The following is a 20,248-nucleotide window of genomic DNA, read 5'->3' as shown; positions in this document are numbered from 1 at the left end:
CAAAACTCTTAAGTTGAACGTGATCGAAGTCTTCAAGATGACGAGACACAACAAGGACATCAAGTATCGTGATCAACTGTACCTGGTTCATCTCGAGAAAGGATCGACAACGCCGTCTGAGCTGAAAGCAGTTCGGGCAATTTTCAACATCATCGTGACTTGGGAACGTTATCGTCCAGTGCACCGTGACGTGACACAATAGGGTGTAATATGGTTGTATGGAAAAAAATAAAGTTGTCCAAATTTGGCTAGCACAGCAACTTTTTGGTTCCTTATAGAGTCCTTAACAACTCCCCAAAGTTTGGGAACGATTGGTTTAGTCCTCACTTTGCGCAAAGCAATTCAATTTTCCATACAAATTTGTATGGGAAAAATCTTTTTTTTGAATTTTTATATTTTAAAAATCCAACTTTCACGCTATACTAAAACCGGATTCATATTCGGATGCTCCGGAATGTGCTCTACAACTTTCCCGAAGAGAGTATGGTGCTAACTTGCTCCTATAAAAAGATATAGCGTGTTCAAAACTCGTCTAAAACGTGTTTTTTGATCGAAAATCACGTTTTAGACGAGTTTTGAGGACGCTGTATCTTTTTATAGGAGCAAGTTAGCACCATACTCTCTTCGGGAAAGTTGTAGAGCACATTCCAGAGCATCCGAATATGAATCCGGTTTTGATATAGCGTGAAACGTGGATTTTTTAAATATCAAAATTCAAAAAAAAAATTTTCCCATACAAATTTGTATGGAAAATTGAATTGCTTTGCGCAAAGTGAGGACTAAACCAATCGTTCCCAAACTTTGGGGAGTTGATTAGGACCCCAAAAGGAACTAAAATAATGCTGTGCTGGAAAATCGATTTTGATATTACACCCTAGTGTTTCATCAAGAGTCGTTGTGCAACTTGCGGAGGTGAGCACAAAACTCAAGCTTGTGAAACAATCAACGAGAACATCGAAGCGAAATGCTTCAATTGCGGCGGCGACCATTCTACCAAGAATCTAAGCTGCCCAAAACGAGCTGAGTTTGTAAAAATTCGGCAGCAAGCGACGACGAGGCACCAACCAAATCGTCGCAAAACACCACCAGCATACACGGACGTGGATTTTCCTGCTTTGGCGTCACCTGGAGCGGGATCTGTTCGAGTGGTTCCCAATCTGCAGCCATTGCCGTTGAATCAGCGGCAAAGAGTTGCAGAGAATACAACACCTCCTGGCTTCAGTCAGCAACCGAGGGAAAACCAACCAGCATCAACGGGTGAAGGCAGTAGTGACCTGTTTTCACCACAAGAACTTATGAACATTTTCATCGAGATGACAACAACACTGCGTGGTTGCAAAACTCGTGCGGAACAAGTAAGAACGCTTGGAGGATTTATCTTAAAATACAGTTCGTAGTTTACTCGTTCTAATGATTTTGAATATTTCAATGAATTTACATTTTTAGTTTTAAGTTAGGATTAGTTGTTAAAGTGATTTTTTTTTCTTTTTTACCCAAATGTATTCGATTGAAGATGAAGAGCATGTAGCCATACCACTTAGAATGTAAATGAAATGTAATTATTATAAGAAAGTTCAATAAAGACATATTTAATTTCAAAAAAAAATTCAAATTTAACGGAATACTTGAGGATGAAAGGTATTTTGGAGAATTCATTGTTTTTTTGTTTTTTTTTTTTTTTTTGGTTTAAGCTTTTAATTAAAAGGCTGATATTTTTTTGATTTTATGCAAAAAAGAAGGTTTTCTCAGAAATGCTCTTATTTAACTTGTAATTAACTGTTTAATTACTGTTTCTTTATGTACCATTTTCAAATGATCATAAAACAACATCCTTCCCAGCAAACCCTGACCCCACCCAGCAGCCGCAGCAGCATCCCATTTGCATCCACAATGGATGACCGTGTAATTCCCGACGACTCGTCCAATTGACGGCGCGCAAATGCATAAAATCAACTGGAGGGGGGCACCTCCTAATAGGACAAAAAAGGCGTTGTCGTCGTCTCCGCTCATCGGAGGACTCTAGCTCTAGCTACTTCTATGTAGTGTGGCCATCACACGTCAGTCACACAGCCTCACAGCATCTTGGATGGAGATCGTCGTCAATTGTACAACTTCGCTAGTTTGGCAACTTTCAGTCAAGAAATTTCTTCTGGTTTTGACGTTTGCTAAGGGTCAATGCAAAAGTCAACTAAACATTGTTGTCAAACTATAGCCCTTTCACTGTAAATAGGGTGGTGGGTAATAAATCTAGCCGCGCACAACCCGTGAACAGTTCAGCGCCTTAAGGCGCCTTGGTCAACGCGCGCGCGCACCGCCTAATTAAGCGGTTAAACTACCGTGCTCAACTAGGAGGCAGCAACAACAACATAGTCACACCACATCAGGGCTTAATGGCATCGGTTTTATAAGGAGGCTCGAGCAATTTCTTTGCTTTGACGGAGCAGTGTAGAATAATTGCACGCAGGGAGGTTTTTACGGCCGTATGGAAAGTTGTAATGATCACATAAAAGAAAGTTCCTACCAATAAAATAAAATAACTAATAAAAATTTAAACTAAAATCCAAAACTCACCAGCCTCCGGAGCACATCCTCGTCCTTGATCGTGGTGATGTCCGTGTTGCCAATGTTCAGTTTGGTGGACATCTTGGCAATTTTTTCTCAGAATGAGTACGCACAATTTAACGTGTATCACTTCGGCTTCGTAAGCTTACGTCAGGTTCACTACTACTCGTCTTACGCACTTCACTTCAACAACACTACTCGTCACATCGGAGAATTCGAAAGCGTTAAAAAAAAATTGTACTTTTTCGTACTACTTGATGACCACGGGTCTTGAATATCTGAAAGGAAAAGAGAGAGAAGAGGAAGAAAAAAACATGAATGGGTGATTTAACACAAATTAAGTGCTTGAAATGTGTTGGTTTGGAATTTATTTATGTATTTTATTAGTTAAAGAACATCTCTGAAAGAATGCAAAAACTCATTTGATAATCTTTTTAAACTAAAATTGCTGAAGTATAAAGAAAAATCTCATCGCCCGATCACGATAGTATTCATCTTCATCGTTTTTGACCTAATTCAGACAAAACACTATCAGATTTTAGAAATATGTGTCGAAATTTAGCATTTTCAAAAGTAAAAGTACTCAAAAGATTCCCAAAGCATTATTTTTCACAAAATCAAATCTATGTTCTATAAACATATGAAAGACAATAGCTTATAGGACCTTTAAAAAACTCTAGAAATATTCATATTTTTCATATATTTTCAGTATTTGATTTTTTTGGTGTAAAAAACTCAATTTTTTTATTTAAATACTAAAAGTTTCTTGATTCGCAATGTGGGTGTCAACGTACAAACATTTCTCATGGAATAAATAAAGAAAACTAAACTAAGTTACATGCCATAAATTCAAAATTAATAAGCAAAAAGAATCAAAAAATGCTTTATGCATTATTATTTGCAAAATATCATTGAATTTATGAAAATAGTGTTATATCTTTTTCGACCTGTGGTTCGAAAATTCAAAATTTGAAAATAGTCTGAAAGTACCCTATTTGATTGAAAATACAAAAATTAAATATTAATTGAAAATACAAAAAAGTATACAGTTAACATATTAAATTTCTGAAATTTTGTTTTTGCCCCCTGTTTTTTTTTGTAAAATCAAAAAAAATCAGGAATTCAAAAAAATAAAAAATTCAAGAAATTCAAGAAATTCAAAAAATTCAAGAAATTCAAGAAATTCAAGAAATTCAAGAAATTCAAGAAATTCAAAAAATTCAAGAAATTCAAGAAATTCAAGAAATTCAAGAAATTCAAGAAATTCAAGAAATTCAAGAAATTCAAGAAATTCAAGAAATTCAAGAAATTCAAGAAATTCAAGAAATTCAAGAAATTCAAGAAATTCAAGAAATTCAAGAAATTCAAGAAATTTAAGAAATTCAAGAAATTCAAGAAATTCAAGAAATTCAAGAAATTCAAAAAATTCAAAAAAATCAAGAAATTTAAGAAATTCAAAAAAATCACGAAATTCAAGAAATTCAAAAAAATCAAGAAATTCAAGGTATCTAAAAAATTCAAGAAATTCAAGAAATTAAAAAAACTCAGGAAATTCAAGGAATTTAAGAAATTCAAAAAAATCAAGAATTCCATAAAATTAAAGAAATCCGAGGAATAAAAAAATCCAGAAAATCCAGAAATTCAAGAAATTTAAAAAATTGAACAAAAATCATGAAATTATGCAAAACATCGAAAAATCAAAAAAAAAGTATTCAAGCAAAATTAAGAATGAATAAAATCAATGAATTCAAATACATTTTTAAAAGATAAGAAAACAAACTAAAAAACTAACAAGAAATAAAAAATAAATAAAAAAATCGCTGAATTCTACAAATTTAAGAATTTGAGAAATTTATTATTAAATTAGAGCGTCCAATTTCCCGGGGTCACACAATTCCCGGGAAACGGGAAATTTTCAACAAATTTCCCGGGAAATCCCGGGAATTCCCGGGAAATTTAAAATTTATCGAAAATTGTTCTGATCTTGGTTCTGATTATTATTTTGCAATCTAATTGAACAGACTAGCAACTTAAGTATTGAAAATAAGAGTTGGGATCAATTAATGCTTTCACTGCTTTAAAAAAACATATAACTTAAAGAAAATACAGAAATTTTCTAAATTTATAAGCTGTTTTGAAAATTCGCACAAAATATCAAAAAATAATCAGTCGTGTTTTTTGTGTTAAGAAGTATTATTTTTCTAATCACAGTGAATAGTATGAGAGAATTTGGTCAAGCATAATATTGACACATTAAGTTGAAATAAAAACAAAAACCATGCAAAAAATATGTTTTTCTTTGCAAATCTTTTTTCCAGAACAAATCTTACTTGTTTAAGTTCAAGCTCATCATTCATAGATTAGCATTGAATTTACATTAAAAATCTGCTTTTTCACTTGAAATACCATTTTTATTAAATCACATCTCAAAGTTTTCATAAATTTGGAGCGAGTTTCTGAAACATGAATTCATTTTTGGGCACCATTTTTTCTTAGGCTTGGTAGCTCCATGGCCCTTAAAATTTCCAACTTTAAACTGTAATTTATTGAACACATTTAATCAAATTAAAAAAATTCTTGCGCAACCTTTTTGAGACATTTTATGATACCAATTTAATTTTCATCCAATTTGGTCATGGTAAACAAAAACGTAAAAAAAACTCAATTTTGATCTTGGCGGTAAGGGGTACCTTATTTTCAAATCAAATAAAAACAATTTTCGTTTAAAATCTTACCAAAATTATAAAAGTTTAGTTTCATTCAATCAAATCGTAATTTTTGTTGCCCACAAATAAACAAGAAATATTCCCAGTTGTGAATAGTTCACAAATTAATATTATTTGAAATAAACCTTGACAGGAAATTTTAAGTAGAATTGATAAGTTCAATAATTACACAAAATAAAATAAAATTGAGCTCTTTAATTATTTTTTGATAAATTTGAAAAAGTGCCAAAAAGTTTAGAAAATGTAAATTCCGCTTGAATTTCGGGAATTCCCGGGAAATTTACAAATTTCCCGGGAAACGGGAAATATTTTTTTTCGGGAAATCCCGGGAATTCCCGGGATTTTTTTTTCCCGGGACGGGAAATTGGACGCTCTATATTAAATTGAAGGATTTCGAAACATCAAGACAAGTAATAAAAAAAATAAAAAAAAACTAAATATTCAAGCAATTTAAAAAACTTGAATAATTTATCAAATTCATGAAAATCAAAAATATGTGAAAAGTATGAAATTTATCGAATTGAAGAGATATAAAAAAAAAGTAATTTAAGATCTGGGCCGAAATCTAGAATTTCTGATTCTATTGAATTTATTTAAATTTTCAATTTTTTTTCAATTCGTTATTTTATTTTTAATTTCAAGTCATTTTCTGGATTACTAGAGTTTTTCAAATTTCCCAATTTTCTTGAATTTGACCGAATAATTATAATTTTGTGGTATTTCTTGCTTTTTTTCAATTTTCATGAATACGGTCATCTAGAGAAAATCGGGACTACAGTTTGAATAGAGACAGCAGTTTTAAAGCATTCAAAAGCTTCAAATTAGGCAATCGATAATATTTACCAAAACACCACAAAATTATAACTATTCGGTCATATTCAAAAAATTTGGGAAATTTTAAAAATTCTAGAAATCCAAAAAATGTTTGAAAAAAAATAAGGCTGGTACAAATATTTTTAAAAGTTTTTGTCCCCCCCCCCCCTTCAAAATTGGCCCGAAAAATCAGGGGGCAAAAAAAATATTTTTACAATAAACTTCAAAATTTCAATGAAAATTCAAGTGCAACCAGCTGAAATCAAATTAAAATACATTCTTCTGCGTTTAAAATCATTTTTAGCATGTTTGGGTTTATTAAAAAAATCTTAAGATTTTTAGAAAATTTTCGATGCAAAATCATTTTTTTCGATACAATTTTTGTTTTTGTCATATCTTAGATTTTTTGAAAACTAATGATTGCAAAACAACTGAACTAGTGTAAAATGCATTTTAAAACACTTTTTTCATTTAAACGTGAAGACTATGGCTTGTTATTTAGATTTTTATATTTTTTTTTTATTTTTTTGCCCCCCCCTTGACCTCGGCCAGGGTCGAGGGACAAAAACTTTTTTAAATATTTGCATCGGCCTAAAGAATTGAAAAAAATATTTAAAATTTAAATAAATTCAAAAACATCAGAAATTTTTAAAATTTAAGAAAGAAATTAAAGAAATAGAAGAAAAAAATTAGGATTTCAAGAAATTCAAGAAAAAAAATAGTTTGAAAGTCAACAAGAGTTGATTTCCCGCATCTTTGTAAAAAAGTTTATAATTTTTTAAATCACGCCTAAGGCCTAAAGGCCTTTCAAAATATTAGGATAGCTGGACGAGAATAGTTTCAAATCTTTTGTCTATAGGTTCTGATCAAGGCCAAGGAGGGAGATTTAAAAAAATAAAAAACCTTCAATGCTGAATTTTGTTTAAAAAGTGAGGAAATTTGGAAGGGGGAGGGGATAAAATTTGAAATAAAATTTAGATTTTTTAAAAATAATTTTCATTAATTTTTAATAATTTGTATTTATTTGTATTAATTTGTATTTTTTTAAATCAAGTTTAATACATATTTTTGTATTGTAGATCATACATTTATTTTCAAGTTTTTAGTTTTTTTGTAATAATTTGAAATAATTTGTATTAATTTTAAAAACTTTTGTGAATTTTATTATTCTTAACCATTTTCTCATTATTTATCAAATTTTATGGCGATTTTTTAAAAACAAAATGTTAATGTAATTTAATTCTCATCAACTGAAAACAGTCTAAAGTGTCCCCCATCGACTTTGGTAAGAGTCATAAACTTTAAAAATAAAGGGTCATAAACTTAAAAAGAATCGCAAATGCCTCATTTTTGTTAGTTGCCTTAAGTATTTTATTTTTTTTTTGCTTATTTCATTATTTTATTTTATTAATTTTTATTTAGACCATTTTAAATATTAAGCATCAGCCTTTTTTTTTTTTGATTGTTTTTATTAATTTATCATATTTTTTATATTTTTACTGTTTTGTTTATTTATTTATTTATTTATTTTTTTGTTTCGTTTTACTAATTTGTATACATATTTACTTAAGTACAAACATCTTATAGTGGGCAAATCCATTCTTAATTTTGCTTAGAAATTCTAGTTTCCATTACATAAACAGTTCTTGGGAAAAATATAAGTTTTTTTTATTAGTGTTATGAAAATCAATAACAATATCATATCTGGATTCATTGGACTCCATATTGTGAATTATGGATTTTTAAGTGTATTCATAAAATACTGTATTTTAAGAACACTTAAGTTTTTTTAAATTATAATTACAATGCCGTTTCAAATATTGTTCAATGTTAATGTTGTTTCAGGCATTTTCAGAAGTTTTTTTTAAAACAAGTTCAATTTTTTGCAATTTGAAAATATATCTTGAAAAAAGCATCCGTGTAAAAAAATTAAAAGCTTTTATTATTTTAATTTTAAAATAATGCTCAAAATCTTTATCCTTTGTACCAGATTTTGCACCATCCTAACGCAAGAGATGCTTTCCCTTCCCTTCTCTAAAAAAAATATTTTCCCGTGATTTTTTTTTTGTCAAGTTCTAATCTTTATCTTTTATCATCTAAACTTAATTCTTTTAATTTTATGATTAACAGAAATTAACTATTTTTGATGTATTTAGAAAAGACAGGTTGATATTTAATAATTTTAATATTATTATTTTTTCATTTATTTATTCTTCCCGATTCGAATAACAGGAAATTTCCACGTTTAAATTCCTGTCACAAACATCATTTTACCTCAAAAACAGCTCAATTTCACTTCTCTCCCTCTTGCACTGTGTTATTCACAACATCGATGCAAATTATCACCACCAATTAGCCACCGCCGCCGATACAACAATCACCACCACCACAGCCACAGCCACACTTTCAACAATCCTTCAAAATCCGCGCGTCACACTCACTTTCAAGCTGCGATATTCATTGAACTTAATTATGATTACGCGCGCGCGCCCTTAAACGCGTCAACTAATTGCACGATCTGCTTCCTTTTGGCTTTGGCCAATCTAATAATTTTCAATTTCCGATTTCACGGCTCCAAGTAGCCACCCTGTTTATCTCGTGAGTCCATAAAAGTTGTGTTATCACTTGGGACTAAAGATGTGAAACTTTTTTTTGTTTTCTTCTTTTTTATGACTTTAGCACCACCCTTATCACTGATTAAATCGATCGGTTTTCCATTCTTTAAACTTTTTTTTCTCCCCCACTAAAAAAACAACACTCGGACTTTAAGTCAGGTTAAGAGTCACGCGTTAATCATCGCGATCGCGCGGTCGCGTCTAGTCGGTTTGATTGCAAATTGAGCACTGACCGTCCGAGGCTCGGCCACACGCCGAAATTGGGCTCTCGAAGATCACTACCACATCACACACACATGGCATGAGTCCCCCAGACACCCCCCCAACCACCCACCGAGGGGAGGGGGGTGGTGGACGACGACGACGCCAATGTTGTCATGAACAGTGACTATACTTGGTCTTAGCGCGAGATTTTAAGGCTCGTGCAGGTTGTTGTTGTTGTTGCATGGCTTGCTTGGTTCCAGTCGGAAGGCTAAGCTGCAATGGGGTGTTTTGGCGGGAAAAAGGGTTTTTTCTTCTTATTTTTTAGTGTGGCGTCGTTTAGGGTCGAGCAAGGTCAGGCGACAAATTTGGAAAGGGGAGCTTTCTAGGTATTTAAAAAATAAACTTTTATTGGCGGTTAAGGACCCTATTGGTTGGGGGAATTCTTCTGGAAGGAAGAGAAGCGAAACAAAAAACACACTTTCAGGAATTCATTGACAGTATTGACGGGCGCAGGAATGCCAAGGGATGATCACCTAGCAGTTAGCACGAAGCTCTCCTGTACAAAATCAGCCTGGATTTTTTAAATTATTTTGCATATTAACATATTTTTTAGAAATCTCCAACCGGAGTCGAGATATAGATATATGTTGCTAAAAATTACAACTCAAATTGTGTACATTATCCCAAATCGACTATTCATTGACGGACGAGTTGTTGTTTGCCAAGCTATGATTTTTTGATAATAAAACTGTAAAAAAAGTTGCTTCTTCTAGAAATTGTCATGAAAAAAATCTTGTACATTCAATTGTAAATCATTTAAAATACATTGTAAAACGCATTAATGATCATTTAGAGGAATTTAAAGCTTTTAACTTATTTTGGTATTTGAGATAGCAACCCGTAAAAAGCAATGAATTTGTTGAAATGAATTTGTTGAAATTTTACAAATCAGGATTTTTATTTGGTTTCCAATAAAATATTTATTTTTTTTGTTTTTGGGTGTTATTCGAACCCCCTTAAGTCAAGGATATTCTAAAATCCCAAAATGAAAAAAAATGTTTATTGGACCTTTGAAAAAATACTCCAGAAATTATTCATAGTTATAAAACTAAATAAGAGAATTTCATATTAAACTATCCAATCATTCCAAAATCCTGGAATCCAAAAGATAATTGAGAGATTTTTAACTTTCAAAAATTTATCATAAAATTTGTGAAAATAAAAGAAAATATTTCAAACAAAAAAATTAAAATAAAGAAAATAAAAAAATGTAAGAATAAAAAATCAAGAAAATAAAAAGATTTAAATAATTTTCAGAAATAAAAAAAAAACAAGAAATAAAAAACATAAACACCAAAAATGTGAAAAATATTAAAAATACACAAGAACAAAAAAATAAGCAAACAACACTTCCAACAATCTCAGAATTTTTTTTTTGAAACTCAGCAAATTTCAGAAATTTAAGATTTATAACTGATTCAGAAAATTCTCAAAAATTCTAAAAGTGTTAGCAATTATAAAATTTTAAAAAAGCAAAAACTTCTTAATAATTAAAAAAATTAAAAAGTTTTAAACATAAAAAAATTTAGAAAACACTCAAAATTTAGAAACACTGAAAATTAAAAAAAATAGGAAATTCAAAGAATTTGACAAAAATATTTTCAAAAATTTTAAATAAAAAAAATAAAAAAGCGAGTAGTTTTAGAAATTGAAAAAAGTAAACATTCAAGAAACTCGAACATTTTAAAAATTACAATAAATTGGACAAAAAATCAAGAAATTTTACAAATTTCAGAATTTCAAAAACTCATGAATTTTAAGAAATTCAGGAAATTTATGAGATTCAATATATGAGGAATGTATGAAATTATGGAGATTTTCAAAATTTAAGGAATTCAAGAATTTGAAAAAATCAAGAAATTTAACAAAAAAGAAATTCATTAAATAAAAAATAATAGATCAATAAATTCAATTCTAGAAATTAAAGAAATTCAACAGCTTGAAAAAAAACAAGTGAAATTCATGAAATAAAAATATTAATAATAAAAAATAGAAATTTGAGTATTTTAAAAATTACAATAAATTGAACGAAAAATCAAGAAATTTAATAAATTTCAGAATTTCAAAAACTCATGAATTTTAAGAAAATCAAGAGGTTCAAGAAAATCAAGAGGTTCAAGAAATTCAAGAAATTCAAGAAATTCAAAAAATTCAAGAAATTCAAGAAATTCAAGAAATTTAAGAAATTCAAGAAATTCAAGAAATTCAAGAAATTTAAGAAATTCAAGAAATTCAAGAAATTCAAGAAATTTAAGAAATTCAAGAAATTCAAGAAATTCAAGAAAGTCAAGAAATTCAAGAAATTCAAAAAATTTAAGCAATTCAAGAAATTCAAAAAAATTGAGAAATTTGAGTAATTGAAGATATTCAAGAAGTTCAAGAAATTCAAGAATTTCATGTAATTTAAGAAATTTAAGAAATTTGAGATATTCAATAAATTAAATATGAAATTTAAGAAATTCATGAAATTTATAAATTGAAAAAAGTCAACAAATTTTATTTCGAAAATTTAAAAATTTCTTCAAATTTAAAAGTTTTAATAAAATCAAAAAAATGTAAAAAACAATAATGAAAATTTATAAACTTAACAAAATTTATACATTAAAAAAATCAAATACAATTGGAAAAAATAAATTTAAAAAGTATAAAAATTAAGAGGAATTTAAAGAAGTCTTTTTCAAAAAATTCTAAAGTTGGTAAAAAAACTCAAGAAATTTCAAAAATATAAAAAGGAATAAAACATTGAAGGTGAAGAAATTAAAGAAAGAATACAAAATAATTAGATATTCAAGAAAAAAAAAATCAAATCAAATTATTCGCTCTACAGCATTGCCTTGGCGTTCTCGATTACGAGATTCCTACTCGAAACTCGAAACTAGGTGTCCGAAGGCTTGATTGTTGAGGCAATTGCAAACCTCTTTTTACACCTTAGCTTCCATCCACCCCGGGATTCGAACTGACGACCTTTGGATTGTTAGTCCAACTGCCTAACAGCGACTCCACCGAGGCAGGACCCAGGGAGACGACTCCTACACCTGGACTGAGCTAACGACCTAACCTCCAGGTTAGACCGGGGCCAACATTTACTTCCCGTCCGACGGAAGGCGTGATCAGACAAATCTCGTCTCGAAAAATGCCACCGGGACCGTCTGGGATCGAACCCAGGCCGACTGGGTGAGAGGCAATCACGCTTACCCCTACACCACGGTCCCGGCTAGATATTCAAGAAACTCAATAAATTAATCAAAATGTTCAAAATTTATAAAATTTATATAAATCAAGGACAAACTTTCAAAAATTCTGATTTTTTAAAAACTCAAATAGTTCAAAAATTACAAAAATTAACCATAAAATTTACAAAACTTAAGAAGTAAAAAGAATAAAAAGAAATAAAGAAATTATAGAAATTCAAGCAATTTTCGAAATTCAAGAAATTAATTATGACGATTCAACAAGATCTTTTTTTTATGAAATGCATAAAATTCTAAAAGTCAAGAAATTTTAGAATTTTTAAAAATATTTAAGCAATTCAGGAAGATTGAGATATTTTGAAAATAAAATAAAAATCCAAGAAATTCAAGAAATTAAAAAAATCTGAAGCTCAGGGTATTTAAGAAAATTAAATAATTGTTGAAATTTTAAATATTAAAAAAAAACAATAGGAAATTCATGAAATCAAAAAGTAACAATCCAAAAGTTCTATTATTTTAAACCAATACTTTGAAAATTACCTTGATTTTGATTTTTAAACTTAAAAATTGAAGGAGCTGAATTTATAAATTTTCCTAAAGTCCTACATTCACGACTTTCCGAGCGGCCCAAAATAACTCCAAATACTTGCAAGTAAGCGCAACGTGACCGAAGCGGGTTTTTTAAAGGTTTGAAGATTTTTAAGGAGGCATACTGACCGACCACCAAAGTCGAATGCTCCCTTCAAGATTGATTGCCTCCAATCAATCTTGATTGTGATCATTTGTACTGTAAAACGGATTACGGGAAGGAGGTTGGTGCGATTTACGTGTTTTAAATGAAGGTAAATGTTTGTTTTAGAATCGTAACTATATAATTCAATATAGATTTAAATTATGTTAAATGCTCTTCCAAATTAAAACCACGATGATTATGCCAAATACAGCCATCAATCACTTCAATATCAACGGACAGAAAGGCCCGAAAAACCAACAAAGCAAAAGTGGACCACCCGTTCTTAAGGACAGTATCATTTATGGAATAAACCAACAACTTCATTTGATCGACAACAACTCAAACAAAAAAAGGTCCTCTTGACTCGAGGATCACTTTGGATTGCCGCGCGCATAATCAGGCATCTCTCGGTCGTCCGTTGAATGACACCTGACCATTGTCGGTAAGGCCAAGAGCAGCTGAATCTACACACATGACTATGGGGACTTCCGGAACCATAATTCTTTACGCGAGAGGAAGAAGCCGCTTTCCTTGAAGTCGCGCAAAGCCCGCAGAGCAGTGCGAAAGTTTCCAGAAAACCCCCTCTCGTTCTTCAGGTGCTCCGCGGGGTCCGTAACTAATTGAACTACCCCGGACCATGCATTTGGTTTGATTCGCAATTAAATTGCCATCATGTCTGGCGCTGTTACGTGGCGGTCCGATAGTGGAGCGCCAAGAAGTTGGTCTGCTTCTGGGAATTATCGAGCGGGTAACCCTTGGCTCACCTTTGGAACTTAACTTCTTTAGATGGTAAGATATCCTTAGAATTTGATAAAGTCAGAAATTGGTAGCGAGAAATTTTGGTAGCGATATTTCTAGCTGCCATCAGACCTTGGTAGTGGCAAATAGTGGTCTCGTCAGATCTTCATATTTTGGTAACGCGTCAAACTTTGGTAGCGAAAGATATTGGTAACGCCTGACATTGATAATTTCGAATATTGCTAGTGTCATTTCTGGTTTCAGAGTTTTATAGCATTAGATCTTGGTTTGAAGTCTCAAGACCTTGTTAACTGTAGATATTGGTATCATCTGACCTTGGTAGCGAAAGACTTTGGTAGCGTGAGATCTACACTCAAAATCAGAAGTACCCTTTATCTGTCATCCCATAGAAAAAAAAACCTTTTTGAGGGTTACTTCCATCCTTTTTTCAAGTTTACCGGTAGTAACCCTTTGCAAAAGAGTGACGACGGTTAAACTTAAAAAAGGGTGGAAGTAACCCTCAAAAAGGGTTTTTTTTCTTTGGGATGACAGATAAAGGGTAGATAGAACCCTTTTTGAAGGGTACTTCTGATTTTGAGTGTATATGCCATCGGACCTTGGTAGTTTCAAATAGTGATCTCGTCAGATCCTGATCTTGACAGATCTTGACATCGTTTGGAGCTGGCAGCTTTAGATATTGATAACATATGTTTATAGTAGCGTCTTAGCAGGGTGACCACTCAAATCCCATTTTGAAATTCCCGACTTTATCCCGACTTTTCCAGAATCTCAAATAGTAGGCATTTCTTATCTAAAGAATAATTAAAAAAAAACTCTTTATATAAAGTCAGTATAAACCATCAAAATAATCTAAATGAATTTAAAGAAAATAAAACTATTGACAATTTTCGTAAAAAACAGAAATTCAACAAAAATTCCTGAAAAAAACCTTTAAAAATTGAAGCACTCATTATTTTGATTCCGATTAGAAACATAAACAATTAGTCTTTGAAAAATAACCGAAAGCTTTATAATATTTGTGATTTTAATGTTTATTTTTAAAATTGGCAAAAGTATAGTTTTTGATACTTCGTTTCAACTGGAAATGACAAAAAGTTAAAGATAACTAAATTTAAAATTTTATTCCTAAATGTTTTTACTAAGTTTCCTTTTCAATTTTGTAAATTTTGAATTGATGTGATTTATCTAGTTGTCAGTATTTAACTGCTTTAAATTTTTTTTTCAATGAAAAAAAAAAACAGTTTATTTAGATTTTATGTTTTATCCTAGGTTTTACCACTTATTTTATGTGAAATGTTTAAAGAGGAAAATATCGTTTAACATATTGGATTTGCAATAACTTAACCAAAATTTGTTGGATTTTTTTTTAATTCAATATTTGTTCATGTTTTCAAAATGTTCGTTCCGAAAATCGAATGGATTTTTACGATATTGAAGTTTTCCGATAACTGAAAATCAAGCTTTATCTAAAGTAATTTACCCATACTAAAGTAATTTACCCAAAAAATCAAGGGAATCATTTGGAAAAAAAATATTTGAGATGACTCAATGAATTTAGTTCATCAATTAATAATACTTAATTACCACAAAAAAAAACATTGCTAAACTCAAGTTGGAATCTTTTATCAAATATTCAATCAATGTAATGAAATGAAACATAATCATACGTTTGCGCTAGCCATAATCGTTAAAATTAGGCTCAATTTTTGTATTAATTTTTCATTTACTTTGTTGTTGTTTTAAGTTAGAGTAAGAACAAGTGGTAATGTTTGATAAACTAAAAAAAAAACTTTTGATTAATAAAACAAATATTTTAAAATTCTGTGTCAAATAAATCCAGAGTTTATAAGTATTTTCAATGTCTTAAAAATCTTTAATTTTTCCGACTTTCTGACAAAATATCACAAATTCCTGACTTTTTTCCCAATTTTCAGCGAATTTTGGTGCATTCCCGACTTTTTCCCGACTTTCCCGACTTGAGTGGCCACCCTGCCGTCTTGGTAGCGTTAAACTTTGATAGCGAAAGATGTTGATAACGGCTGACATTGATAGTTTCAGATATTGGTAGTGTCAAATCCGGTTCCCGTCAGATTTTTGTAGTATTAGATCTTAGATTTTGGTAACGTTATCTATTGCTATCCTCTGACCTTGGTAGCGAACGATTTTGGTAACGTCAGATCTTGGTATCATCTGGTTTTAGTAGCGTCTTCCTTGGTAGCGTCAGCTTTTAGTAACATTAGTAACGTTATCTATTGGTATCCTCTGACCTTGGTAGCGAACGATTTTGGTATCGTCAGATCTTGATATCATCTGGTTTTAGTAGCGTCAGCTCTTTGTAACGTCAGATCTAGGTATCGACTCATCTTTGTCGTGTCATATTGGTAGCTTTAGATCTTGGTAGCGTCAAATCTTGGTAACAGCTTATGTTGTTTTTTTATACATATTTTGGTAGTACCAGAAATTGGTATCATCAGATCTTAGTATGCTGAGAAGATAACTTTAGCTACTGGGAAAGAATAATCTTGGTCTCGTCAGATTTTGGTAGAATTAGACTTTGGTTACGTTAGATCTTGGTAGCGTCTAAGATTTGTAGCGTTTGATATTGGTAGCACCAAACTTCTGTATCACCACAGACGTTTTAGATTTGATATCGTCAGATCAAATATCGTTAGAAATCAAATTTTGGTAGCGTGATCCTTGGTAGCTTATTGGTAGAGATCAATCTTATCATCGTCAGATTTTGCTAGCGTTAGTTTTCGGTAGTGTAAGATTTTGGTAGCGTTATATTTTGGATACGCCAGAGCTTGCCGATTAGACTCGTCAGATTTTGGTAGCATCAGATCCTGATCACCAGAACATCTGTATAAATCGCAATACTCGAACCAAGGGTCGCCCAGATCCCATTTGTGCGTACTATTCGCGTCTCTCCTCTCTCGCCCAGGCTCCTCCAAGTTTCTTCTCACACGACAAGCCCGACGGCGTAGATCGAGTTATGAATTATACCTGCGGCAGCGGGTAGAGAGCCCGCGATCGAGGTGGCTCACCATTGAGCGGTCCCATTTAGCCATCTACGGTGTCAATTCCTTAAAAGGGAAGCAGTTTGCCTGAATAATAATAACCAATAACTACTCTACTAGAGGCAAGTCGTGGCCGGGCATTCGATCATGGTCCACGATCGCGCGGCACGGTGACCACTTGATACTCTCGGTTTCACTCTCAGAACCTGAGCGACGATGACGGTGTCAGAAACGTGTTTTTACCAACTCTGGCGCTTCTTAAAAACCAATGAAAAGCCCAGTCAGAGGACATTGTCTTTTTTTCGTTTGTGGTAGATCTGAGGTTGCTGGCCGCTTCCTTAGCCTCGGTCAATCCAGTTTGTCGGGTACCCGTGACTTTGGAACACTTTCTGGAATTTGAAATGCAAGGGGAGACCAAACACATGCTATTTGTGGTTTTGATCTTTTTTTCTGGTTTGGATTACAAACTTTCAGAATCCGAAAAATATCATCTAACGATGAAGTGTGTCAGGCTTAGGGACTTAGACCTTCAACACTAAAAGTCTTAAAGACAAGTTGTTGACTTGAATTATTGATAAAGTCTTGTAGAATTCAAGAATTAGCAGACTTGTTATCTTGTAGTCTCGACTTCTTGGAGATCAATTTGGGTCACACAGAATTTCCAAACCGATGACCAACTCGTTCTGTCTGATGACCTAGATTCGCGATCGCGATCGGTTGTGCTAATTTGCCGAAATGAGTCAGAATCGCAGCCGCAGAACACAGCCGCGATCGTGACATCATGATTCTCGGCGAAACCGCGCCAAGAACTCCGTCTTGAATAATTACCATACAATAAACGCCGTCATGTCGACACCAGGATCACGGCAGCCTTGTCAACGACCAACCTTGAACCTGAAACGCAACCGGCCGTTAGGACCTTGGCCACCTTCCCAACCCACACTTTGCAACTTTCTCGAGTCAAAGTCCTTTGCGGTGACTCGTCGAAACCTTGACCATTTCGGTGAAATGGGGCAGTTTCGGAACAGATGGCTCGAGTTCCTTGTGGTGGCTTGACCCATTACTACTCCCCCCCTTCGGACCTCCCCAAATGAAACTCCACATACGTGTGTGTTTGTTTTCGTCGGTGGTTCGGTCCTTCTCCTCCCAGTTTCGTGGTGGCGCTGTTGTTGTTGTTGTTGTTGCGGTTGGGTCGTGCGAAATTGTTAAGCCGTAAAAAAATGCGAATCATTCGTGACTGTTTTTTTTTTTGTGGAGCGCGGAAGCGAAATGCGGTTTTACGGTGAAATGTTTCAATTTTATTTATTTGAAGTGTCTCGCCCCTGGGATCCAATTAATACTGAGTTGTATTGTTGAACTTACAATTCCGCAGTAACAGTTCCCTTTTGCTCAAGTGACAATTCACGTCAAGTAAGAGGGGGATAGACTGCTTGTTTGGGACCATCCATAAACCACGTGGACACTTAAGGGGGTATGGCGATTGTCCACGATCCATACAAAAAAGTTTTTTTTTGTATGGACAATTGTCCACGAGGGGGGGGGGGGTTGAGATTCCCAAAAAAGTGTCCACGTGGTTTATGGATGGTCCCTTTACAAACGCAGATTCGCCCTATTGAACTGTTACTACGGAATTTTGGTGTTTTTTTTTTTGGAAACATTTCATCGCACAAATTTAATGACACATGTCAGGCTGACGTTTAAGCATAAGCATAAGCATAAGCATAGGTGCCCACCCGCAGTTGCTACTCCGTTATTGACCAGGACCTCCAGAAGTTACATCCACGAGCCGTGGAAGATGAGTGGGTGCTATCTTTCCTCGCTTCGCAACTTCTCAAAGGCCCCTATCATGCTGATCAATACCGGCGCCGGCCACGACCAGTGGTAGGGTCACGGGGAAGTGGATGGGAATGTTAGTCCGATACTTGAGTGATAGAGACCGCCCAATCGACTGCTTCTCCGACAAAGTATCACATGAGTTTTGAGGGGGTTAGTAGATGGGTATGAGGTCAGGATTCACGAGTGGCAGTGATGTGACCATGAGCATTTTGTTTATCGGTTGAAATTTTTTAAATCTTAGGCAGCCGGCTGCGGAAAGATAGATAATTGATTATTTAAAATGGTTTATTTTTATCGTACGCGAGCCAGCCAAGCAGTAGTGCTATGGGCTGGACTTATCAGTATAATTTTACTGTTTTTACGATTTAGATAACGCGAGCAAATTTCAAAAATAGTAAATAAATGACGCTTTACTCTTCATAAAATCGATAGTTTGAGGAGTTAATATTAAAACTGAAAGTTGGAATAAATTTTTACGATCATTTACGACGAAAATTATCGCGAAAAAACCGGACTGCGCGTCTCCAGAAGCACTGCACTTATGAAGGCATTATTCAATTATTATGACCAATCACCCCATGCACACAAATAACGACACAAAAGAGACGAAAATTATCGCGAAAAAAAACAGGACTGCGCGTCCCCAGTAGCACTGCACTTATCATAATGACACATGTCAGGATGACGTTTGTTGAAGAAGTGTCAATTTCCGCCAAATTTTTCACCGACATAACATGAGAAAATTTACCGATGAAACGTTTCAAATGAATCCACCAAAATTGTAGCTTTAACAATTTAACGGCTCTGTTAACATGTCCATTTGACAGTTTTTTATGAAATGTTTCATTGGAGCAACTCTCTACGAAATCGGTATTTTGCTATGAATTTTAATTTTTGTATTTTTTAATCCGGCTGAATCTTTTTTGGTGCCTTCGGTATGCCCAAAGAAACCATTTTGCATCATTAGTTTGTCCATATAATTTTCCATACAAATTCCATTCTGTATCTTTTGATGGAATTTTTTGATCGATTTGGTGTTTTCAGCAACGTTGTAGGTACGGATAAGGACTAAACTGAAAAAAATTATACTCGGTAAAAATGCGTTTTATTGAATGTATGGCCCTTTTGAAATGTTAGTCTTGATTTAATTTTTTTAAATATTTTTTTTCGAACAGATCGAAACATTTCACGAATGTTTCATACTATAACATTGAAAATCGGACCATTAGTTGCTGATATATCGACATTAGAAAATGGTGGGTTATTTGATTGAGTCCTAGAAAACATCAATTTTCCTGTTTTTAAATCTTTGCATGTCAATATCTCAGCAACTAAGGGTCGTATCAACAATGCACAGTGTTCGGAATGGCAAAATTAAGTGGAATAAATTGATAACTCCTTTATTTGACGTCCTAGCCAAATGGTGTCTTCGGAAGAGTTGTTGTACTTTATAAGGGCTATCTTTTGAAGTTATTGACATACAGGGTGACGACCTTCCAGGGTGTCAACCAAAAACTAACTTTGTTGGATGACGTTGTAGGGCTTTGGTGTCTTCGGCAAAGTTGTAGAGGAGAAAATTTCATGAAAGTTTGTTGAAGGCGCCAAATTTGTAGCTCTTAATCTACTCGAGATATACGCCATTTTTGCAAAAAAGGTCAAAAAGCACTTTTTGGTGATAACTCAAAATGTTTGCATTTTAGCGGCCTACTATGTTCTGAAGAGTTGTTTATAA

The 20,248-nt window shown here is 33.0% G+C and overlaps 1 protein-coding gene across 1 annotated transcript in view; it reads right to left on the bottom strand.

The window, feature by feature from the left end:
• Positions 1-20,248, bottom strand: part of LOC6050116 — a 137,325-nt gene that overhangs the window by 100,403 nt on the left and 16,674 nt on the right. Inside the window, exon 2 of the mRNA XM_038260620.1 lies at positions 2,572-2,840. Coding sequence (XP_038116548.1) covers positions 2,572-2,643 — 72 coding nt within the window. The 5' untranslated portion in view covers positions 2,644-2,840. The remainder of the gene's footprint in view (positions 1-2,571; positions 2,841-20,248) is intronic.

This window comes from Culex quinquefasciatus, chromosome 1 (assembly GCF_015732765.1).
Source record: "Culex quinquefasciatus strain JHB chromosome 1, VPISU_Cqui_1.0_pri_paternal, whole genome shotgun sequence".
Lineage (NCBI taxonomy): Eukaryota > Metazoa > Arthropoda > Insecta > Diptera > Culicidae > Culex > Culex quinquefasciatus.
This window is presented reverse-complemented; position numbering and strand designations above follow the sequence as displayed.